At 47.6% G+C, this 24,889-nt stretch overlaps 1 protein-coding gene across 5 annotated transcripts in view; it reads left to right on the top strand.

Moving 5' to 3' along the window:
• Window positions 1–24,889, top strand: part of CIC (capicua transcriptional repressor) — a 275,907-nt gene that overhangs the window by 172,181 nt on the left and 78,837 nt on the right. For 4 of the 5 annotated variants that reach the window (XM_029576644.1, XM_029576645.1, XM_029576643.1 and 1 more), the window contains exons 13-15: window positions 5,420–5,589; window positions 5,721–5,899; window positions 6,225–6,527. In XM_029576644.1, coding sequence (XP_029432504.1) covers window positions 5,420–5,589; window positions 5,721–5,899; window positions 6,225–6,527 — 652 coding nt within the window. The remainder of the gene's footprint in view (window positions 1–5,419; window positions 5,590–5,720; window positions 5,900–6,224; window positions 6,528–24,889) is intronic. The other variant, XM_029576646.1, reaches the window with a different exon arrangement.

The raw sequence follows: 24,889 nt of genomic DNA, 5'->3' as shown, positions 1-24,889 counted from the left end.
ATGCCTACAGGATCAACATTCTTAAAACAAAGAGAGATTTTTTCTCTAAAAAAATACATCATTTCATCTTTGATTCGAAAGCACTCTTCTCCTACGTTTCTGCCCTCACTAAACCATCCCCTCCTACCATCCCAGATGATCAAGCTCTCAACAAAGCCTCCGAACTAGCTGATTACTTCAAGGAAAAAATTGATAAATTGACTGTCTCTTTCTCTTCATCTAGTTCTTCTCCTCCATCTCCACCCAATACTCCACCTAAACTAAATACGACTCTAGAAACTTTCGAAACCACATCAGCTCTTGAGATTGAAAATATTCTCAAGAAAATGAAACCATCCTCTCATCCCTTAGACACAATTCCAAACAACCTCCTCATCGCTATAAGGAATACCATTTCAAAGCCAATTGCTGATATCATTAATTGCTCTCTTTCCCAAGGTCTAGTTCCTGACCAACTTAAACTAGCAATTCTTAAACCTCTTCTTAAAAAACCGAATCTTCCGGCCACAGATCCAGCTAACTTCCGCCCAATAGCCAATTTGCCAATGATCGCCAAAATTATGGAAAAGATAGTCAATAGACAACTATCAGAGTACCTTGAAGAAAACTACATTCTTGCACCTTCCCAGTACGGTTTTCGTAAATCGTTAAGCACTGAATCCCTACTTATCTCTCTCACCGACAATATTCTAACTAATATGGATAAAAAACAACCTCACCTCCTTATTCTTTTAGATCTTTCTGCGGCCTTTGACACTGTCAACCATTCATCTTTATTACAAGGTCTGATAGACATAGGTATTAAGGGAACAGTACTCAGCTGGTTCAAGTCCTTCCTGGTTAATAGACAATTCAAGGTAAAGATAAACAACAAAGAATCACACCCGGTCCCAGCAAATCAAGAAGTCCCTCAAGGTTCCTCCCTCTCTCCAACCCTTTTCAACATTTACCTTCTCCCTCTCTGTCGACTTCTTAAAAATCTAAACCTAACACACTACATTTACGCGGATGACATCCAAATACTCATCCCAATCTCAGAATCTCTACACAAAACCTTGATTCACTGGAATAATTGCTTGCAACTAATCAATCATCTTCTATCCAGTCTCAGCCTCATTCTCAACAACAACAAAACAGAGATCTTAATTATCTATCATGACGTTAATAACAATCGAATATACCCAGCTGTCCCACTCAATTCTACCACTCCTACAATTAATCACTCACCATATGTACGTGATTTAGGCGTCATGATAGATAATCAGCTTAACTTCAAAAAATTTATAAGCACCACCACTAAAGACTGTTTCTATAAACTTCTTGTCCTGAGAAAATTGAAACCACTTCTCCACTTCAATGATTTTCGGATGGTTCTACAAGCCATTATACTAACAAAAATTGACTATTGCAACTCGCTCCTTTTTGGCCTACCAACCTCATCCATCAAACCCCTCCAGATGATTCAAAACTCTGCAGCTAGAATCCTTACCAATACGAATAAAAGAGACCACATAACCCCCATACTAAAACTCCTTCACTGGCTGCCTATTAAGCAAAGGATTCTCTATAAAGTATACACAGCAATTCATAAATCTATTTACAACATATCCCCACTCCACTTAAGCACCCAACTACGTTTTCACTCTTCAACTAGACCTATCAGAGGAGCTTATAAAGGCACACTCTATGTTCCTTCAACAATATCCTTACATCAGAAACGTACCATTTCTTTAGCAGGACCTGTCCAATGGAACATGCTCCCGCCAGACATCCGCCTTGAGATCTGCTTCGCGTCCTTCAAAAAGAAAATTAAAACCTGGCTGTTTAGCCAAGCTTTTCCAGAACTTTGATTATTTTCTACCTCCAGCTATCAAGATTTTCTCACCATCGCAATCCCTTTTGCAGATCACATTTATCTTAGACAATTACGCCTTATTTTATGATTTGATTTCTCAGAGACTTTACAACTTTATCAGTGTTATTATTCGAATCTGTTTTCCAAGTTCTATAACCTTGTTATATGTACCGCCTCTTGGCATAATTTTTATGTTTCAATGTAAACCGATGTGATCTGTATTTTAATACAGGAACACCGGTATATAAAAATCTAAAAATAAATAAATAAATATTTGTAGTGGTCTTATGGAGGTGTATGGTAAACCTAGTAGAAGGGTATTGCAATAATCAGTGCTTGCAAATATTAGCGCTTGTAGTACTGACCGAAAGTTGGCGGTTGTTAGAAGTGGTTTAAGTTTTCTGAGGACCATGAGTTTGGCGTATCCTTCCTTTACTTTTGTGGATATATGTTGTTTTAAGCTTAGTTCTGTGTCGATTATTACTCCTAGATTCCGTACTTTCTCTGCAAGTATTATTTGTTTGTTGTTATTGAGTGTGATTGGGTTGTGTGAGATCTCCATTTTTTTTTTCTTTCTAAATGAAGGAATTCTGTCTTCTCTATATTAATTACTAGCTCCATTTGATTTAATAGTTGTTTGATAATGTCTAGATACATGTTCGCTATGTTTAATGTTTTCTCAATTGTATCGTCAATGAGTAATATAAATTGAATATCGTCTGCGTATATGTAGTGAGTGATTCCCAGGCCGGCTAGCAGGTGGCATAATGGCAGCAGGTATATGTTGAAAAGTGTAGCAGACAGGGCGGATCCCTGTGGTACTCCTGTTTGAAGGTCTATTTTTTCTGACATAGAATCTTTGATTTGAACTTGAAAATATCTGTTGCTTAGATATGATCTAAACCAGCTGATTATTTTGTTGCCTAATTCTATTTCTTCTAGTCTATTTAAAAGTATGTTGTGATTTACAGTATCAAAAGCTGCTGAGAGGTCTAGCATCACTAGAATGTAATGTTTACAGTTCTCTTTACTTCCCGTCTCTCGGCAATTTACTCTGCCAGGGTCCAGTGTTTCACGAGGATCCAGGTAGACTGTCTTACGGTCTAGCCCTTGAAAGGTGGCATTTGGTGAAGAAATGTTATTTGCCAGCTATGGTGTCTACACTTTCGAAGGCCAGGACATTTTCCATATCTTTGGTCTATATGCGTGTATGGCAAGTTTCTGAGAATTGGTGTTCTGGGCATCAGCACGTGTCCGGCTGTGCCTCTGTCTTGCAGGTCTTGGATTTCCTGCAGGAGGGCCTTTCTAAGGGTTTAGCCCGTAATACTTTGAAGGTGCAGAAGGTGGCATTCTCTTACTGTAGAGGACGGATTCAGGGTTGGCTCCTGTCCTTTAAATCTGATGTTTCTCATTTGGCCACCACTCTGGATTTCAGTTCCTCGTTTGGGATCTGACTTTTGTTCTGTCCTTTGGCAGGCTCTCAATTTACTCCACCTCAGAGTGTTTTTCAGTGTTTGCTCACATTGAAGACTGTGTTCCTTGTTGCAATTTGTTCAGTGTGCAGGATACCAGAGTTGCAGGCCCTTTATTGTAGAGAGCCTTTTCTAACAATTACTTGGGATAGAGTCCAGTTTCTCATGGTACCCGCCTTTCTTCCAAAGATGGTTTTGAGTTTTCACATGAATCTGTCTGTCCTTGCTGGCTTTGGATGAACAGAAGGATGTGGAGGAGTATACGCTGCTGTGTCCTTTGGATGTATGGTAGCATCTTTTTGAGGTATCTCAGGGTTACTAATAAGTTTCGAAGATCTCATCATCTTTGTGCTGTACAGAAGTGAGGCGGCATCTAGGGCTATGGTGGCTATAGATTAAAGAGGTGACCACAGTGGTGTATGTTGAAACTGGAGTGTCCATATCGAAGCAGGTTTGGGCTCGTTCTACAGGTTGCAGGCTACTTCGTGGGTGGAGTTCCAGCTGATGTGTCCACTAGAAATTTGTAAAGTAGCGACCTGATTGTCATTGCATTTCTTTTACAGATGCTACTGTCTGGATGTCAGCGTCAGGAAGGAAACCTCCTTTGCCTCTGCTGTATTGCAAGGAGCTTGAACACCTTCCCACCCACTGAGGGAGTAGCTTTGGTGCATCCCATTTGTATGGACTGGTCTGACGGAAGAAGAGGAGGGTGAAATAATTACTTACCTGATAATTTAATTTCCTCTAGAACAGTTAGGCCAGTCCATGATCCCTCCCAAAACTTAGTTTTCTTGCCTTGATCTGTACTGGTAACCTTTTTTATGTCAGAGATAGACAGGGAAGGCAGAGATAGACAGGGAAGGCAGTTGCATCCTTTTTTGGATAAGCATGGATTTCATCTCTTGCCATGTTTCTTGTAATTTCATGTCTTCCTTCTTTCTTTGCTTCCTTGGTCTTTTGAAAGTTCACAAATAAAAAAAATATTATATATATAATTTCAGATTGAGTTTGTTTCTGGTTTTTAAGTGGTCCATAGTTTAGCTTTTGCAGAAAATACTGGCAGGCTAGCATCAGCACAGAGGTATGTAAGAAATATCAGCGAGCCTGTTGATTTTGTCTCTGTCTGCTGGTAGGTGTGCATAACCCATTTCTGTAGACTGCCTGACTGTTCTAAAGGAAAGGAAATTATCAGCTAAATAGTAGTTTCACCTTTTCTTTATCAAAAACATGGTGGATTTAGATTTAAGTACTTGCCTTTCCAAACCTAAATTCAGTAGTTATTTCACTGTCCCCAGAAGACTTACAAACTAAGGGCCTGATTTACTAAGGCTTTTTTCCCATTTTGCGTCTATGGGGAAAATGTTTAGTAAATGAGGCCCTAAGTTTCTACCTGAGGCAATAGAGGGTGAAGTAACTTGTCCAAGGTCACAAGGAGTGTTGGGAGAGATGGAATTTGAACTTTAGTTCTCAGCTTGCTGCTCTTACCACTTTGTAGTGTTGGCAGTGCCCATAGTTTTATTTGAAGTCAACTCCCAGCTATGGAATCCAACCTGAGTGGCTTATTGCAACTGTTTGTCATCAGAGAGAAATGTTATTTACCTGTAACTGGTATTTTCTGACGATAGCAGCATCATGTCACCCAGTCTACCTGAGACTCTGCTGGGGGTGGTTTTTAAACATTTCTCAAGTCTCAGCTTTGTTAAAAAAAAAAATAAACTCAAGAACACCTTATCTGGTATGTTGGAAATCTCTGCCAAAGCTTAGAAGCTTTCTGTTTTTCAACAGGGGTTCTCAAATTCAGTCTTGGAGGGCCACAAACTAGTTTGGTGTTTAGGATTTTTGCAATGAATTTACCAGAAATGTATTTGCAGAAAATGGAGGTAATGCGCTCAAATCTATCTTGTTGCCAAAATCCTAAAAACCAGACTGGCTTGTAGACCTTGTTCTTGAAGAATCCTCTTGAGCTGACAAGTGACAGTCACAAGACCCATATGTGGGGATCCTTGCACTTTTACCATCTGAGAACATCAGTTACAGGTAAACCAGTACAATAGATCTGCTCCCAACTTCTAATTTTGGTGTTTCTGTACAGATCATTCAGATCACACCAATGCCAGTGGTCCACTCGCAGACTACTTCCCAGAGTGCCCTGGTGCCTCCTGCCAGCCCTGCTTTCCAGAACACAGTGCCAGTAACGATGGCAACAGCAGCAATGATGACTACCACTACACAGCCACAGAAAGTCATTCTGCCTTCAACTAGGTAAATATTAAATTCAGCAAGGCTCTTCCTGTTGGGATGTATTCATACCGTATAGCTCTTCTCTTGCTCTTAGTTCAGTATAAACCATTAACCAGGATCCTTCTCCCTCCATTTCTGTCTTTCTTCCTCAGGATTACATATGTACCATCCTCTGCTGGTCATGCCCTCCCCATGGCATCCAGCACTTCCCACACACCAACTGCTGCTCCTGGCACCACTGCCACCTATGTGCAGTCTGCACTTGGTCCTACATCCATGGCTCTGGGCTTCACTGCCAATGGGCAGACCATTGTGCAGCCACTTCTTGCAGGTGAGTGTGGGAAGTGCTTGTCTGGACAGAGGTAGAGGGATGTTTAAAATTTGGGTAAAGAGACCTAGACAGGTGGTATGCTGTGTCAGGCAGGCCAGGATAATGGGACCTTGTGTGATCAGACCAGATGGGATGCATGGGTCTCTGGGGTCAGATATGAGCTGTACAAGATTGATCATAGGATCAGACAGATGGCAGGGAGGAAGGAGGCCACATACTGTCAGTCTATGGGCAGAAGTAGGATCTAAGGATATGGTGCCTCTGGAGTGCTTTGGTGTTTGTACAGGTGATCTGTGCTTTACCTTCTCATGTTTTTTTCTTTTAGGTCAGACTCCTCTGTTGGCACCGGGACAGGTTGGAGTATCCCCAATTTCCAGCCCCCAGCTTGCCCCCACCTGCAGTGGCCAGGTCATCACTGCTATTTATCCACCTGGAGGCGCCCCGGGAGCCAGCACACTTGCTGTCACCACGCAGCAGCCACTTGGCAATGGGCAAAATATGGTGTATAGTGGGACCACCCCCACCACAATTCTACCTAAAGTAGTCACGCCTACCTCTACAGGGGTCACGAGCCTCCAGACTCAAGCCCCTGTAGCCTGCAGCACAGCCCCATTCCCAGCTGTTACAGGTAAGGAATAGTAGAAGGGTGCCGTGGGGGACCCGAATGTTCAGGAATAAAACTGATTAATTAGGTATCCCAGGCATGATCCTTCTTCTGAGACAGCATCTGCTCACTGTCTGCGCTGTCTCTCTGTTTATATTGTTTCTCCGCCTGTTTCTCTGTGTAGTTATATCCTTGTGTTTTGCCTACCAAGATTCAAGAAACTGTATTGGTGTTACAGTTTGTACGAATTGCTCAAGCAATACATTAAGTGATAAAAGGAAACAATTGCAAGGTGCACAAGAAAAATAATTCCTGGGTTTTAGTGTTGTCCAGTATTGTCTCATGTGGCAGGATACACGCCGCTGCTGCTGTTTCTCCAACGCTTATATGGAGTTTTTTTCCTGCTCATTCTGTGGGAAGTCTTAGATTTTTCTTCGTCAACTTTAGGAATGTGCATCTGTTATGTCTTTGTATTTTGCATAAAACAGGAGGAAATGTATTTCTGTTTCTACATTATTGCTCTGCATGCAGAGTCTGGCTTCTTGGGGTTTTCACTTTAATTTTTATTTCTGTTTCTAATTTGTCACTTATCTGTATTTGAGGGTCTGTCTGTTTTCTGGATGTATGACTGCTAGCATGTAAGTTCTGTGTAGAGATCAGTATTGTGTGCAGTTCTGGTTTCCCATTTCAAAAAAAGACTTAGAGGAGATGAAAAAGGTACAGAGAAGGGTGACAAAAATGATAAAGGGGGTGGAAAAGCTCCCTTTTGGAGAAAGGCTAAACAGAATAGCTTGGAAAAGAGACGGGGGGGGGGGGGGGAGGGGGGGCGGAATATGATTGAAATTTTATAAAATCATGAGTGGGTTAGAATGGGTAACCAGGGAATGGTTACTTACCCTTTTAAATAACACTAGGGCTAGTGGACTCTCCATGAAACTAGAAACCGGCAGATTTAAAACAAATCATAGGAAGTATTTTTCACTCTATGCACAATCAAGCTATGGAATTTGTTGTTGGAGGATGTGGTCAAAGCATCTGGTTCAAAAGAGGATTGGATAAGTTCCTGAAGGAGATGTTCATAATCAGTTATTAGCAGGTAAACTTGGAAAAGCCAGTACTTGCCCCTGGGAGTGAGATATAAGAAATAGATCAACTGTTGTGGATCTGACAGATGCTTGTGGCCTGTGCTGACCACTGTCTAAGGACAGAATGCCTGGCTCGATGGACCTCGGTCTGACCCAGCATGGCACTTCATATTCTTAATAATAGTCCAGCTTATTTTGTTTTCCCAGGAGAAAGTATATTGGTATTCATGCACCTGTTACAATTCCCGCATTGTCTTTTCATAGGTAGCATTGCTGTTTGAATTCTGGAAGTTAGTGCTGTTAATGGTGCAGAAGTAGTATTACATGGTTTTGTGTTGCTGCACAAAATCCTTGGTAGTGGAGTGAGTTTGCATTGCTGTTACTGAGGTGGCACCTGTTGTATATGGTAAGTAGTACAAGGAAAAATAATTTTCCAGAAAGACAAAAATCTCTCAACTCAAATTCACATTTTTCCCAAATAACCTCTTTATCCTCTGTGATCACACCTCAATATTCTGTGCAGTTCTGGTCGCTGCATCTCAAAAAAGATATGGTGGAACTAGAAAAAGTACTGAGAAGGTGACCAAAATGATAAAGGTGACAGAACTGCTTCCCAGTAAGGAAAGGCTAAAGAGGTTAGGGCACTTCAGCCTGGAGAAGAAACAACAAAGGAGCTATAATAGATATCTAAAATCTTAAGTGGGAATGAACATATAAACAGGGAAGGGTTATTTGCCCTTTTAAATCATACTAAGACTAGGGGATACTCCATGAGACTAACAAGTAGCACATTTAAAACAAATGGAGACAGTATTTTTTACTCTGTGCACAATTAAACTGTGGAATTTGTTGCTTAAGGATGTGGCGAAAGCAGTTAACATAGCTTGGTTTAAAAAGGGTTTAGACAGATTCCTGGAGGAAAAGTCCATAAACCATTATTGGCCATGTAGGCTTGGTAAAGCTACTTCTTATCCCTGGTTGTGAGCAAGAACTATTGGTCCTATTTTTTGGGATCCTGCTGGGTACTTGTGACATGGATTGGCCATTGTTTGAGACAGGGTGCTGGGCTTAATGGGCCTTTGGTCTGACCCAGTATGACATTTTTCTTATCATTTGACTTCTTGGTAAATATATCTTACCAAGGTTGTCTATAAAGATAGTGAAATAAAGCTGTAAGGACCTTCTGTGCAATAAAGAAATCAGTGGTCATTTTCAAGCCCATACTAAAATTGCTGTCAAAATTATTCTAAAGCATATTTCATCAAATTCTATATGAGAGCGAAGCCTGGCATTTACTAACACAAAACTATACAGAACCTCTGCCCTGTCCCCCTTTTGAAACTTTGATTATCCCAGGACAAGCAGGATGCTAGTCCTCACATATGGGTGACGTCACTGACGGAGCCCTATTGCGGGAAAACTTCTGTCAAAGTTTCTAGAAACTTTTGACTGGCACTGTGAGGCCACTGAGCATGCCCAGCATGCCATGATATTCTCTGCCACAGGGGTCTCACTCTAGTCTTTGTTTTTCCGCACTGCTGTAAGCATCGCGGAGATAGGAGCCCTCTGAGTTTCTACACTCAATTCTGACTGAAAAGTCATTTCTTTAAAAAAAAATAATCTCCCATACGGGATCTCACTCTCACTTTATCTCACTGGACGGTAAGATATTCATAGCATTTCTCACTGAAAAACACTGATTTTTTTCTCTCAAAATATTTTTCATTTTTCATTGACACTACCATAGCTTTGGGTTTTAAAAAATGCCTGACCTGTAATCGGACCATGTCAGTCACAGACCCACACCTTGAGTGTCATCTGTCTAGGCGAAAACATGATATTTCGTCCTGTCAACAATGTCAGGAAATGACCCCGAAGGGCAGGAAACTTCGGCAAGAAAAAATTGAACAACTTTTTCACCTGCAACTCATTCCTTCACCTTCGCCATCAACAAAATCTTCCCCAGCGGGGATTACAAAGAAAATCCTGCTGAAAAAACGTCGACTGGAAGGATCCGGGGATCAGGCATCGCCAACACCGTCGACGTCATCTGTAAAATCAGTAACCGAGGTAAGGCCTAAACACAAGCATCGGCATCGTCATGCCCCGACATCTCCGTTAGTTCCCTCCCCGGAGGAACCGAGCGGGAAACGGCCAAAACATAAAGATACACCGCCGTCATCTAGGCCTCCCTCTGTACAGCCTACACAGCCATCGCAGGAGATGTTGTCTCCTCCTCCACCGGCGCCAACCGTTCCACCCGTACCACAGGACTTGACTACAGTCATTAAAGAAGCAGTAATGCAAGCCCTAAAAGAACAGCTTCCGGCGACCATGCCGATGTCGGCGATACCGCCGATGCCGGTGACGTCTCCTACACGGGTGACGTCACTGATGCCGGTAGCCTTACCGATGACGATGGCCAGTATCAATACCGGCGACATCGCTGATGCTGGGATTACCCCCGATGCCGGAAAAAACCCCGATGCCAGTGACATCGATGCCACTGACTGCGCCGTCTATTCCAATGTCGATGCCTCCTCTCTTTTCAGAGACTAGGTTGATGACGATGGCTTTATCAATTCCGATACCGATGCCCATCTTCACCCTTGCACCAACACAAGGAAAAAATGGAAAAGCATCGATGACCACGAAAAAACCATCGAAGACACCAATTTCTTCGATACCAATGTTTCCAACAACGGTGCCAACCCTTCCTGAGGCTCCAGGATCCACAGAGGCAGCACTGCATAACATCCTGCAGAAAAGATACCAGGAATTATTGGATTCTTTGCCATCTAATCCAATGGAAGAGGACTCTTCTCCTGAAGCCCCTTTACCAGGACCTTCTGGCCTTCCTCCCCCACATAAAGCCTCAGCACCACCGCAGAAAACTCCAGAATATGATACATGGAATGACATTGCTTCAGACACTTCATCAGAAGGCTTTATGTCTGACCCATCACCACCATATCCCAGAAAACAATCTCCTCCAGAAGATCTTACTTTCACCACATTTGTGCAGGAGATGGCGGACTCCATCCCCTTTAAATTGGAAACAGAGCAGGATACTAGACAACAGACCTTGGAGGTACTACAGTTCGTTGACCCTCCAAAACAAGTGGTGGCAATTCCAATTCATGATGTTCTCTTACAGCTACAACATAGTCTCTGGGAACATCCCTGCTCTGTTCCTGCAGTTAATAAAAGAATGGATAGTACTTATTTAGTACAATCCACTCCTGGATACCAAAAGTCACAACTTCCTCACCAATCAGTGGTCGTGGAATCAGTGCAGAAAAGGTAAAAAAGAACAAGAGTTCATTTATCGAACCCCCCAGGTAAAGACCATAGGTTTCTGGATTCCCTGGGTTGTAAGGTGTTTCAAGGCGCAATGTTGAATTCTAGGATCTCGTCCTATCACCTCTACATGACTCAATACCAAAGAAACTTATGGAAACAAATTGAAGAATTTGTTCCATCTCTTCCCACTCAATACCAGGAGGCTGCACAGGCCATCATCAACAAAGGTCTAGAAGCCGGAAAACATGAAGTCCAAGCTGCCTTTGATGGCTTTGAGATGGCTTCAAGGGTGGCTGCATCAGGCATCGGTGCCAGAAGATGGGCATGGCTCAAGGCCTCAGAGCTTAGACCAGAGGTCCAGGAGAAGTTAGTGGATTTCCCCTGCCTGGGAGACAACCTATTCGGATCCAAGGTGCAGGATGCTGTGTCTCAATTAAAAGAGCACACAGAAACACTGAGACAGCTATCTTCCCTCCCACAGGATCCTCTCTTATATGCCGTAGGCCTCCACGGAAGGACACCAGATGGCCTTTCTACCGGCAAAGGAGATATTACCCTCCTGCATCTAGACCCAGGCCTTCTAGAACCCAGCAAAGACCACAACCACGGCAACAGAGAGCAGCTAGGCCCCAACCTACTCCACAAACAGGACCTGCTGCTGGTTTTTGAAATCCCATCCAGAGAACTCAGCCTTTTCTCAAATCCTCGGCCAGAACTTCCAGTGGGAGGTTGGGTACCAATAACATCAGACCAATGGGTTCTGTCCATAATATCTCGAGGATATCAACTCAGTTTCCTCTCAATTCCCACAGATTTTCCTCCGACTCATTCTCATCTCAACGAAAATCACATGATTCAACTACAAGTAGAATTATCCACCCTTCTGAAAGCCAGGGCTGTGGAACCAGTGCCCCGGTCTCAGAGGGGCAGAGGATTCTATTCCCGTTATTTCCTCATTCCAAAGAAAACCGGAGGCCTTCGTCACATACTAGACCTCAGAAATCTCAACAAGTTTCTAAAGAGAGAAAAATTCAGGATGGTCTCTCTAGGCACTATGCTTCCACTTCTTCAAATATGAGATTGGCTTTGTTCTCTGGATCTACAAGATGCTTACGCTCACATTCCCATCTTCCCTCCTCATCGCAAGTATCTGCGCTTCATGGTCAGTCATCAACATTTCCAATACAGAGTACTGCCATTCAGACTTGCCTCTGCTCCCAGAGTGTTCACCAAATGTCTGGCAATAATAGCAGCATACTTGCACAAGGAAAGTGTCCATGTCTTTCCATATCCAGACGACTGGCTCATCAGAAGTCAATCTCAACAAGGAGCAATAGCTTCCCTCAACAGAACAATTGCTCTCCTTCATTCCAATGGCTTTCTCATCAATTATCAAAAGTCCCATCTCACACCGTCACACCTGCTTCAATTCATAGGAGCAGAATTGAACACCATGCTCTCAAAGGCCTTTCTACCCGAAGATCGAGCAGAAACGCTTTCCTTATTGGCAAAATCAATTTACTTAAAGAAACAAGCAACAGCTCATCAGTTTCTAACCTTACTAGGCCACATGGCCTCCACAGTTCACGTCACTCCTATGGCAAGGCTCGCCATGAGAGTTAACCAAATGGACTCTTAAGATCACAGTGGATCCAAGCCATCCAACCACTGCATTCTCCAATTCAAGTAACCCACCAGCTACGTTCCTCCCTTCTTTGGTGGGTGAACAGGGACAATTTGCGCAAGGGCCTACCTTTCCAACAACCAGTCCCACAGATAACGTTAACTACAGATGCATCCACCTTGGGTTGGGGAGCTCACATAAACAATTTCCAAACCCAAGGTATTTGGACAAAACTCGAAGTAATATTTCAAATCAATTTCCTAGAGCTTCGAGCTATACGTTATGCACTGTATGCATGCAAGGACTACCTTTCACACAAAACTGTTCTCATACAAACGGACAACACAGTTGCCATGTGGTACATCAACAAACAAGGAGGTACAGGCTCGTATCTCCTTTGTCAAGAAGCTGCACAGATTTGGGGCTGGGCCCTGAACCACTCAGTGTTCCTCAGGGCCACTTATCTGGCAGGAATTCACAATGTAGTGGCAGATCAACTCAGTCGTCAGTTCCAACCACACGAGTGGTCCCTGGATCCCTCAGTAGTGACCAGGATGTTTCAATGTTGGGGACAACCAACAATAGACCTCTTTGTGTCACATCTGAATCACAAAGTGGACAAATTCTGTTCTCTACACAAACAGAAGAACCAGCCAGCCAAGGATGCCTTTGCTCGCCCTTGGAACTCAGGCCTTCTATATGCATATCCTCCGATACAGCTCATAGCCAAAACTCTAGTGAAGCTACAACAGGACAAGGGGTCCATGATACTCATAGCCCCTTATTGGCCTCGACAAGTATGGTTTCCCACACTTCTAGACCTCTCGATCAGGGCTCCCATTCGCCTGGGAGTAGCTCCCACTCTCATAACTCAGGATCAGGGTCGGTTGTGCCATCCCAACCTTCAATCCCTATTCCTGACAGCATGGATGTTGAAAGCTTGATCTTACAACCACTCAATCTTTCAACCAATGTATCTCAAGTGCTTATAGCTTCACGTAAACCTTCAACACGAAAGAACTATTCTTCGAAATGGAAAAGGTTTACTTTGTGGTGCAGGCAAAAGAGTATAGATCCTTTCTCCTGCCCTACAACTTCTCTACTAGACTACTTATACCATCTTTCAGACTCTGGTCTCCAGACTTCATCTGTAAGAGTCCATTTAAGTGCAATCTCAGCTTACCATAACAAGTTAGGAGATGCACCTATATCCACACAACCTCTTGTCAGCAGGTTTATGAGAGGTTTAACTCAACTTAAACCACCAATTCGGCCACCAGTCACAGAATGGGACCTAAATTTGGTCTTAACAAGACTCATGCGTTCTCCTTTCGAACCCATAGATTCCTGTGATCTAAAATTTCCCACATGGAAAACTATATTCCTCATAGCTATTACATCAGCTAGAAGGGTTAGTGAGTTACAAGCGCTTGTCACGTACTCACCCTACACAAAATTCCTACATGACAGAGTGGTTCTCCGAACACATCCAAAATTCCTTCCCAAGGTAGTTACGGAATTCCACTTGAAACAATCCATAGTTTTACCCACATTCTTCTCAAGACCTCATTCTCACCAAGGAAAACGGGCTTTACATACCTTGGACTGTAAGCGTGCACTGTCTTTTTCTACTTAAACCTGCTTGTCCTGGGATAAAGCAAAATTGCTTACCTTGTAATAGGTGTTATCCCAGGACAGCAGGATGTAGTCCTCACGAAACCCACCCGCCACCCCGCGGAGTTGGGTCTCATACCTTTTATTATTTTATTTTTGCTAAAGCTTATTGCTACAATACAAGACTAGAGTGAGACCCCTGTGGCAGAGAATATCATGGCATGCTGGGCATGCTCAGTGGCCTCACAGTGCCAGTCAAAAGTTTCTAGAAACTTTCGGGTCGATACAGTAAGGACGCGTTAGAAAGAGTGCGGCAGTGCCGGGCGCAACCTCGTTTGCCCACGCACTGTTCTGATCACATACCGCTCGATACTCTATTGAAATGGCATGCAAATGCAAGCCGCGTCTGCGAAGCGTTACGGGAAGCGTTAGGCCCGCGCAACCGATTTTACTGTATAGGCGCTTAATACAGCGCCTATACAGTATCCTGGGTGCGCTGGTACCTGTCATTTCAAATGACATTTGAAATGACAGGCACCAGGAAGTGGATCCCAACTTTAACCCATGAAAACCTAAAAACCTAAAATCCCCTCCTCCCGAAGCGGCTCGACATGTGCCAACTTACTTTTTGTTGTTTTTCAGCCTTCTCTGCCGTCCTCTGGGGGGCAGCCGGCGGCGAAAGCGGCTTGCAGCGGTGTCCCCCGCCCCCCCCGGTCCCCCCCCCGGTCCCGGTTCTCCTGGCTCTTGATGATGTTCTAGCAGGTACTCCAGCTCGACTTCTGGCTGACAGCTACCCCCTCATCCCCCCCCCCCCCCAACACTGCTGAGTTACGGCCTTGAAACTGAAGCGAAGCGTACTTTCCTGGGCTTGAGCGCCGTCATGCCCGCCCGTCCCTGTGCTTTCATTGGCTTGAGCGTCCAAATTGACGGGCGCTCATGCCAATGAAAGCACAGGGACGGCCGTGACGTGACAGACTGCGGGTTCTTTCCGTAGCCCAGGCCGGTGCCAGCCAAAGAAAGGGAAAGGAGACCACGGCCCACAACTGGACCCCAGATAGGCGGCAGCAGGAAATAAAAGGAGACAGCGGGCTGCCTCCAGCGCTCACGTCACCAGCGGCCAAGAAATTAAAAGAAGAGCGCGGGTGCAGCCAAGGGGGAAATAAAAAGACGTCACGCCCGCCCGTCCCTGTGCTTTCATTGGCTTGAGCGCCCGTCAATTTGAGCACCCGTCAATTTGGACGCTCAAGCCCATGAAAGTTCGCTTCGCTTCCAAGGACGTAACTCAGCAGTCTTTTTTTGGGGGGGGGTAGCTGTCAGCCAGAAGTCGAGCTGGAGTACCTGCGGGAACATCGTCGAGAGCCAGGAGAACCGGGACTGGGGGGGCCGCTGCAAGCTGCTTTCGCCACTGGCTGCCCCCTCCGGAGGACGGCAGAGAAGGTTGAAGGGGCTGAAAGCAACAAAAAGTAAGTTGATAACATGTCGAGTAGCTTCGGGAGGAGGGGATTTTAGGTTTTTAGGTTTCTTTTTGGGGGAAAGTTTGCTGTCTACCCTTACCCCTGCCTCTAACGCAGGGGTAAGGGTAGGCGGTAAATTAGCAGGTTAAACGCGCGGCTAAACTCCAGGTTAAATAGGCGATAGTCGGGGCGCGCGTTACTGTATGGGAGGGAATAGCTAATTCGATGGTTTACATCTAATATACATGCCGCGTGCGGAAGGGGTTACCCGGTGATTTAAAGAGGCAGTGAGGATGGGTTAAAGGGGATAGTGTATCGCAGGAAGGGCTAACGCGGCCGGAAAGTGAGTAGAAAGTGGGTTAGGAGCGGGGTAACCACGGCCCCACTTTACTGTATCGGCCTGTGTGACAGAAGTTTTCCCGCCATAGGGCTCCGTCATTGACGTCACCCATATGTGAGGACTACATCCTGCTGTCCTGGGATAACACCTATTCCTTGTACGTACCCGGATCAGTCCAGACACCTGGGTTGTGACTCCGCACCAGCAGATGGAGACAGAGCAAAACTCGCGGGCTCCCTACATATAGTAAGGTGCCACCCACAGCCCCTCAGTCTTTCTCTGTCTCCAGCAGATGGGGCAGGTCCACCCACAGTCTCTGGGATCCCTGAGGGTTTTTTTTGTTCGGGAATAGTCAGTCAGGGATAGTTTAAAAAAAAAAAAAAGAAAACCAAAGTCTAGTTAAGATTGTTAGTGGGATTTTGGTTAGTAAAAAAAAAAAGATCACAGAATCCTGAAGGAAGAGAAGTCTCCCGTCGGTGGAGCCTCCCAGGAGGGTTGGGAAGGTTCTGAGAGGACCATCACCTCCTGGTCGAGGCCGCTGCTGAGGGTCGAGGACCCGGCCGATTCTGGCAGCAGCGTCGGGGGTGACACCGGGGAGCCCGGTTCACTCACCCCCGCTGGAGCAGCAGTCTTCAGGACCTAGGCCAGCGGCTAAGAAAAAAAAACAAAAAAAAAAAGCAGTTTTTGCCGCTTTGGTTTTTTTCACTGCGCCGGCTCTCTCTCTCTTCCTCGCTCGGTCGGGGCGCTTCGCCGGGGGGGGGGGGGGGACACGACGACTTGATTTGTGCCGTTTTCCTCTGCTCTGCTCGTTGTTGCGCCGGCTGGGGATGCCGAGGGGGGCGGCCTGCCGCGCGTGCGGGTATCCCGGGACGGGGTCTGTGCGAACTGTGTCTCGGGGGGCGAGGGGTCGTCGGGGGTCGCTCGTGGGGGTTGATCTCGTGGAGCCCGTTCGCCGCCGCGCGCCGGAACGACAGAGGCCGGAACTGTTGATCCGTTCCCGCTTAGCGCGGGAACGGAAGCCATTTTAGCTTCGGTGAGGGAGGCCACGAGGAAGGCGATCCAAGATGGCGGCCAGCCACCCTCGCTTTCGCCGCAGAATCGGACTTCGGGGGGAGAGGCCCCGAGGCCCCGTGACTCAGAGAGCCTTAGTGCTGAGGAGTGCTCTTCGGGATCGGAGGGGTCCTTTTCCGCAGATTTTTCTTTATTGCTTAAGAAATTAGCTAAATACAAAAGATCTAAACAAAAGTCCGGAAAGCCTTCAGGGGGCAGGGGGGGTCGCTCCCAGCCCCGGAAGAGGACCGCTCGGACCCGGGAGGCTCCGGGTCCCCCTCGGGAGAAGAGGCCGTCGCGGGGGGCCCCGCAGGACTCGGACACTGCTTCCACCGCATCCTCTGGGGAGGAGACAGCTTCAGGAGCCCCAGAAGGGCCTGAAGGGCCCGAAGAAGAGGGGCCAGCCCAGCCGGGAGCCGGCAAGGGGCCGCAGGCGTCAGATGGAGATGACCCTAAAGTCGTCCGCCTGTTTCGAAGGGAAGAACTCTCTCCCCTTATCCCGGCTATCCTAGATGAGCTCGGGGTGGTAGCCCCACCGGTGCAGTCCCGCCAAGGGGCCAAAATGGATCTGGTGTTATTGGGCCTGACTGGTCCTCCGGTAGCTTTTCCTTTTCACTTTTCGGCTTCCGATATCTTGTTCCGGGAATGGGATACCCCGGAACTAGGCCTGAAGGTAAGTAAGGCCATGGACAAGCTGTATCCTCTACCAGAGGACGTCTTGGAGCTGCTGCGCCTCCTGCGGGTGGACGCGGCGGTGTCTGCAGTGACAAAGAGGTCCACCATTCCAGTCACTGGCGCGACCGTGCTCAGGGATATCCAGGATAGGAAGCTGGAGGTACAGTTAAAGAAGGTCTTCGAGGTGTCCGCTCTGGGAGTTCGAGCGGCCATATGTAGTAATTTTGCGCTACGAGCGGGGCTCCGTTGGGCCCAAACTCTCCAAGCGAATGCAGACCTTTCCGCAGGGGAGGCATCGCAGGCGGATAATCTGGAAGCGGTGATAGCTTACAGCGCAGACGCGATGTACGATTTGCTGAGGACTTCGGCCAGGGCAATGGTGTCGGCGGTCTCGGCTTGCCGTCTCCTCTGGCTCCGTAACTGGGCTGCGGATGGGGCGTCCAAGGCCCACCTGGGTTCTTTGCCTTTTAAGGGGAAGCTACTGTTTGGTAAACAGTTAGACGACCTGATGCAGTTCCTGAGCGAGAACAAGGCTTTTAAGTTACCGGAGGGTAGGCCCAGACCTCAGTCATCCTTTTCCTCTCGGAGCCGTTTTCGGACCAACCGGCGCCAGAGGCCGCAGAGATCGATGGGGTCGGGCCAGGCCTACCGATCGGGCTCTGCTAGATCCTCCTCATGGTCTCAGTCCTTTCGAGGGAAGAAGTTCAACAGAACAGGGGGACCCTCGTCGGGACCGGGGGCCAAGTCGGCCCAATGAAACGAGAAAGGTTCATTCCTCGTTGCAGCCTCCAGACCTCGTACCAAACGTGGGGGCGAGGCTCACATTGTTTTACGAGGAGTGGACCAAGATAACTTCAGACCAGTGGGTCCTCGGCGTGATAAGAGGCGGTTATGCGTTAGATTTTGTTCGGCAACCGAGGGACAAGTTCCTCGTATCTCCCTGCAAGGCCATCGTCAAGCGCGCCGCTGTCAGGTCCACCCTACGGCGCCTGGAAGACCTGGGCGCCATTACTCCCGTTCCGTCGCGACAGCGGGGCAAGGGAAGGTACTCCATTTACTTCGTGGTCCCAAAGAAAGACGGCGTGTTCCGGCCCATTCTCGACCTAAAAGGCGTCAACAGGTGCCTGCGCGTTCCGCGTTTCAAGATGGAGACGATCCGCTCGGTAGTGGCCGCAGTTCGTCCGAGCGAGTTCCTTGCTTCGCTGGATCTTACGGAAGCGTATCTTCACATCGGGATTCAGCCGGCCTATCACAGGTATTTGAGGTTTTGCATCCTGGGCAGACATTATCAGTTCAGGGCTCTTCCCTTCGGCCTCGCCACGGCTCCACGCACCTTCACCAAGGTTATGGTGGTGGTGGCTGCCCAGCTCCGGAGGGAAGGGCTACTGGTACACCCTTACCTAGACGATTGGCTCATCCGGGCCGAGGCCGAGGCCGAGTGCCGGCAGGCAATTGCCAGGGTCCTGCAGCTCTTACGATCTCTCGGCTGGGTGGTCAACCTCTCCAAGAGTCACCTACAGCCTACCCAGCGGTTAGAGTACCTGGGAGCCCTGTTCGACACCGAGAGGGCCAGGGTGTCTCTGACTTGGGAAAGAGTAGTCAAGCTCCAGCGACAGGTGCGACACCTTTTGTCCATGCAGTGCCCGTTGGTCTGCGATTACCTGATGGTTTTGGGTTCCATGGCGTCGACGCTCGCCTTGGTCCCCTGGGCTTTCGCTCATCTGCAACCGTTACAATCAGCGTTACTTTCCCGCTGGAAGCCGGTATCGGAAGAGTTTCATCGGCCGCTGCCCCTCACGGTCCGTGCCAGGACTAGCCTGCACTGGTGGCTCTCCACCGACCATCTAACGTGCGGGGTCTCTCTGCTCATGCCCACTTGGACGGTGGTAACGACAGACGCCAGTCTCTCTGGTTGGGGGGCAGTCTGTGGGGGCCGCTCGGTGCAAGGTCAGTGGTCGAGCCAGCAGTCGCTGTGGTCCATCAACCAGTTGGAGACCAGGGCGGTATCGTTGGCGTTACGAGCATTTCTCCCGTGGATACGGGGCCGGGCTGTCCGGATTCTGTCGGACAACGCGACCACAGTGGCCTATATCAATCGCCAGGGAGGAACAAGGAGCCAGCAAGTGGCGGAAGAGGCAAGTCAGTTGATGTGCTGGGCGGAGCGACACCTCAGCAGCATCGCGGCGTCCCATATCGCCGGAGTAGACAACATCCAAGCGGACTTCCTCAGCCGTCATCGGCTGGATCCAGGAGAATGGGAGTTACCGGAGGTAGCGTATCGTCTCATTTGTGCCAGGTGGGGACGCCCACACCTGGATCTGATGGCAACCGCTCAAAACTCAAAGTCTCCACGATTCTTCAGCCGTCGGAGGGAGCGGGGCGCAGAAGGCGTCGATGCACTGGTGCTTCCCTGGCCCTCGGACGTGTTGCTTTATGTCTTCCCTCCATGGCCTCTGATCGGCAAGATTCTACGGCGAATCATAGAAACATAGGAACATAGAAGTGACGGCAGAAGAAGACCAACGGTCCATCCAGCCTGCCCAGCAAGCTACGCAGTTTATCCATTTTCCCCCCCCCCTTTTTTCTCCCTCCCACCCGTCTCTATTGGCTTCCAGCACCCTCCGGCCCCAATTCCCTTCCACCCCTCCACCAAAGCAGAGAGCAGCGCCATCCTAGTGAACATCCAGCTCAATCAGGGGTAGCAACCGCTGCAACCAGCAGGCCACACCCCTGCCCCTTACCCACCCCTGTTTTGTTTGCTTGTTTTTTTTTTTTTTATTTTTTGAGATGGCAGCCCTCCATCCTTCCGCTCTGTGAAGGTGGAACACCAACCACTGGCCACTGGCATCCCGCTCCGTGAATGCCTCAGTGGCTACTGCCGCTCCGTGCAGTGTTTTGTTGCATGAAAGTGGAACACCAACTACTGGCCACTGGCATCCCGCTCCGTGAATGCCTCAGTGGCTACTGCCGCTCCGTGCAGTGTTTTGCTGCCTGAAGGTGGAACACCAACCACTGGCCACTGGCATCCCGCTCCGTGAATGCCTCTGTGGCTACTGCAGATCCGTGCAGTGTTTTGTTGCATGAAAGTGGAACACCAACTACTGGCCACTGGCATCCCGCTCCGTGAATGCCTCAGTGGCTACTGCCGCTCCGTGCAGTGTTTGCTGCCTCCTCTCTATTTATGCCCACTAGACTTGATGGATCCACAGTGTTTATCCCACGCCCCTTTGAAGTCCTTCACAGTTTTAGACTTCACCACTTCCTCCGGAAGGGCATTCCAGGCATCCACCACCCTTTCCGTGAAGAAATACTTCCTGACATTGGTTCTTAGTCTTCCTCCCCGGAGCCTCAGCTCGTGACCACTGGTTCTGCTGATTTTTTTCCTACAGAAAAGGTTTGTCGTTGTCTTTGGATCATTAAAGTTTTTCAAGTATCTGAAAGTCTGAATCATATCACCCCTGCTCCTCCTTTCCTCCAGGGTGTACATATTTAGATTCTTCAATCTCTCCTCGTACGTCATCCGATGAAGACCCTCCACCTTCCTGGTCGCCCTTCTCTGTACCGCTTCCATCTTGTCTTTGTCTCTTTGTAGATACGGTCTCCAGAACTGAACACAGTACTCCAGGTGAGGCCTCACCAAGGACCTGTACAAGGGGATAATCACTTCCCTTTTCTTACTCGATATTCCTCTCTCTATGCAGCCCAGCATTCTTCTGGCTTTTGCTATCGCCTTGTCGCATTGTTTCGCAGACTTCATATCATTAGACACGATCACCCCAAGGTCCCTCTCCTGCTCCGTGCACATCAGCCTTTCCCCCCCCCATCAAATACAGTTCATTCGGATTTCCACTCCCCAAATGCATGACTTTGCACTTCTTGGCATTGAATGTCAGCTGCCATATCTTCGACCACTCTTCCAGTTTCCTTAAATCCCGTCTCATTCTCTCCACTCCTTCCGGCGTGTCCACTCTGTTGCAGATCTTAGTGTCATCCGCAAAAAGACAAACCTTACCTTCTATCCCGTCCGCAATGTCGCTCACAAAGATATTGAACAGGACCGGTCCCAACACCGAGCCTTGCGGTACACCACTTAAAACCGCTCTCTCTTCAGAGAAAGTACCATTTACATCACACATTGTCTTCTGTCCGTCAACCAATTTGCAATCCAGGACACCACCTCGGCACTCACTCCTAAGCTTCTCGTTTTATTCACCAGTCTCCTGTGCGGAACTGTATCAAAAGCTTTGCTGAAATCCAAGTAGATGACATCGAGTGCTCTTCCTTGATCCAATTCCTTGGTTACCCAGTCAAAAAAGTCAATCAGATTTGTCTGACAGGATCTTCCCCTGGTGAATCCATGTTGCCTCTGGTCCATCAATTCTCCGGACTGTAGATATTTCACTATTCTCTCTTTCAGCAGTGACTCCATTACTTTTCCCACCACTGAAGTGAGGCTAACCGGTCTGTAGTTACCAGCCTCCTCTCTGTTCCCACTCTTGTGAAGCGGGACCACCACTGCTCTTCTCCAATCTCTCGGTACCACTCCCGTTTCTAGGGATCTATTGAACAAGTCACACAGCGGACCCGCTAGAACATCTTTGAGCTCCCTCAGTATCCTTGGATGAATCCCATCAGGCCCCATGGCTTTGTCCATTTTCAGATTCTTTAGCTCTTCCCATACATTTTCTACTGTAAAAGGATTTTCATCTATTCCACTTCCCTCCAGTTTCTTGTTGTGTAGAGATGGTCCTTCTCCAGGGTCTTCTTTAGTGAACACAGAACTGACGTATTCGTTTAATATTTCTGCCATATCTTCGTCTCTCTCCACACATTGATCATTACCACCTTTTAATTTCACAATACCACTATGGACTTTTCTCTTTTCGCTGATGTATCTGAAAAATGTTTTGTCACCATTTTTTATCTCCCTGGCAATCCTCTCTTCCGCTTGACTTTTTGCCAACTTGATTAATTTCTTTGTCTCCCTCAGTTGAATCAGATATTCTTCTTTGTGTTCCTCCCTTTGGGATCTTTTATATTTCTTGAATGCTGTTCTTTTAGCTTTAATTTTGTCAGCTACCTCCTTTGAGAACCAGATAGGTTTCAATTTTCTTTTGCTTTTCTTTACATTGCTAACATATAGAGTAGTTGCCTTGGTGATTGCTCCTTTTAGATTGGTCCACTGCTGCTCCACATCTCTCTTGTTCTCCCATCCTTTTAGTTCTTCCTCCAGGTACTTCCCCATTTCCTCAAAGTCTGTGTTTTTGAACTGTAAAACTCGGGTCTTTGTGGTTCTTTTCCCTATTCTTTTAGTGATATTAAACCATACCGTTTGATGATCACTGGTGCTGAGGTGGGTGCCCACCTGGACATCGGAGACATTATCTCCATTAGTGAGCACTTAGTCGAGTATAGTTCCTTCTCTCGTGGGTTCCAATACCATTTGTTTGAACAAAGATACTTGCATGGCATCCACTATCGCTCTACTATTTTTAGTTTCTGCAGATGGGATTTTCCAGTCTACATCTGGCATATTAAAGTCACCAACGATCACCACTTCTCCCTTCTTACCTATCTTATGGATGTCTTCAACCAGATCTCCGGCGGAGGTGATCTTGGTGGCGCCGGAATGGCCAAGGCGCCCGTGGTTCGCGGACCTCATTCAGCTGGCGGCGGAGCCTCCGCTTCGGTTTCACAGAGACGCAACCATCCTTCGTCAAGGACCCGTCTGTTTGGAGGATGCGGATCACTTTTGTCTCGCGGCTTGGCTTTTGAAAGGGCGCGCTTGAGGGCTAAGGGGTACTCCGAGGCAGTGATCGCTACTTTGTTGAGAGCTAGAAAGCAGTCTACGTCCTTAACCTATATGCGGGTTTGGACAGTTTTCGAGGACTGGTGTAGTACTCACGAAGTAGACCCTATACGGCCAGCTGTGCCGTCGGTCCTCGCTTTCCTCCAAGAGGGCCTCTCGAAGGGGCTGTCCTGGAGTACCCTAAAGGTCCAAATAGCTGCGCTTGGTTGCCTTAGAGGTAAGGTCCAAGGAGTGTCCTTGGCTTGCCATCCGGATGTGATGCGTTTTCTTCGTGGGGCTAAACATTTACGCCCACCGGTACGAAATCCTTGTCCATCCTGGAATTTAAATTGCGTGCTATCAGCTCTGTGTGGAGCCCCGTTTGAACCAATCAAGCGGGCGACACTGAAGGATCTTACCTTGAAGACGGTGTTTCTGGTCGCAATTACGTCCGCTCGTCGGGTCTCGGAACTACAGGCTCTGTCTTGTAGGGAACCATTTTTGCGGTTTTCGGAGGCCGGTGTTTCCCTGCGGACTGTTCCGTCCTTTTTGCCTAAGGTGGTGTCCGTTTTTCACTTGAATCAGTCTGTTGATCTCCCAGGGTTTACGGCCATGGATCAGATGGACAAGGGGTCGAAAGAGTTAAGGAAACTTGATGTTCGCAGGGTTCTAATTCGTTATCTGGAGGTTACGAATCCTTTCCGGGTTTCCGACCACCTGTTTGTTCTCTGCTCCGGGGCTCGCAGGGGGTCTGCGGCTTCGCGTGCCACGATTGCGCGTTGGCTCAAGGAGGCAATTGGTTCGGCGTATCTTCTGCAGGGCAAGGTGGCGCCTAGGGGACTTCGAGCTCATTCGACTTGGGCGCAAGCCACGTCTTGGGCTGAGGTTTCTCAGGTGTCCACGCAGGAAATCTGTAGAGCGGCGACGTGGAAGTCGTTGCATACTTTTACTAGGCATTACAGGCTTGATGTCCAGGCAGCTGAGTCTCAAGGGTTTGGAGCGAGTGTTCTCCGAGCTGGACTCTCTGCTTCCCACCCTCGGTAATTAGCTCTGGTACATCCCAGGTGTCTGGACTGATCCGGGTACGTACAGGGAAAGGAAAATTAGTTCTTACCTGATAATTTTCGTTCCTGTAGTACCACGGATCAGTCCAGGCTCCCGCCCGTCTGTTCTGATTTTGCGCTGAAGAGAGGGAGAGTCCGCTCGTTGTTTTATATTAGGACATCGTTTATTCCGGTTGCGAATACTGCATTATTCGAGTTTGGAAAAAGCCGTTTTTGCCTCTGGTTCTGATTATTCTGTTTTTCAGCCAGGGGTGTGTTATGAATTGGTTTACGTTATAGGAGTTCATAGTTAGTTAGTCGGACACTTGTTGCTTTGACATTCCGTTCGACTGAGGGGCTGTGGGTGGCACCTTACTATATGTAGGGAGCCCGTCGAGTTTTGCTCTGTC

This window comes from Rhinatrema bivittatum, chromosome 14 (genome assembly GCF_901001135.1).
Source record: "Rhinatrema bivittatum chromosome 14, aRhiBiv1.1, whole genome shotgun sequence".
Lineage (NCBI taxonomy): Eukaryota > Metazoa > Chordata > Amphibia > Gymnophiona > Rhinatrematidae > Rhinatrema > Rhinatrema bivittatum.
The sequence above is the reverse complement of the archived record's forward strand: the minus strand, read 5'-3'. Positions and strand labels throughout refer to the sequence as shown.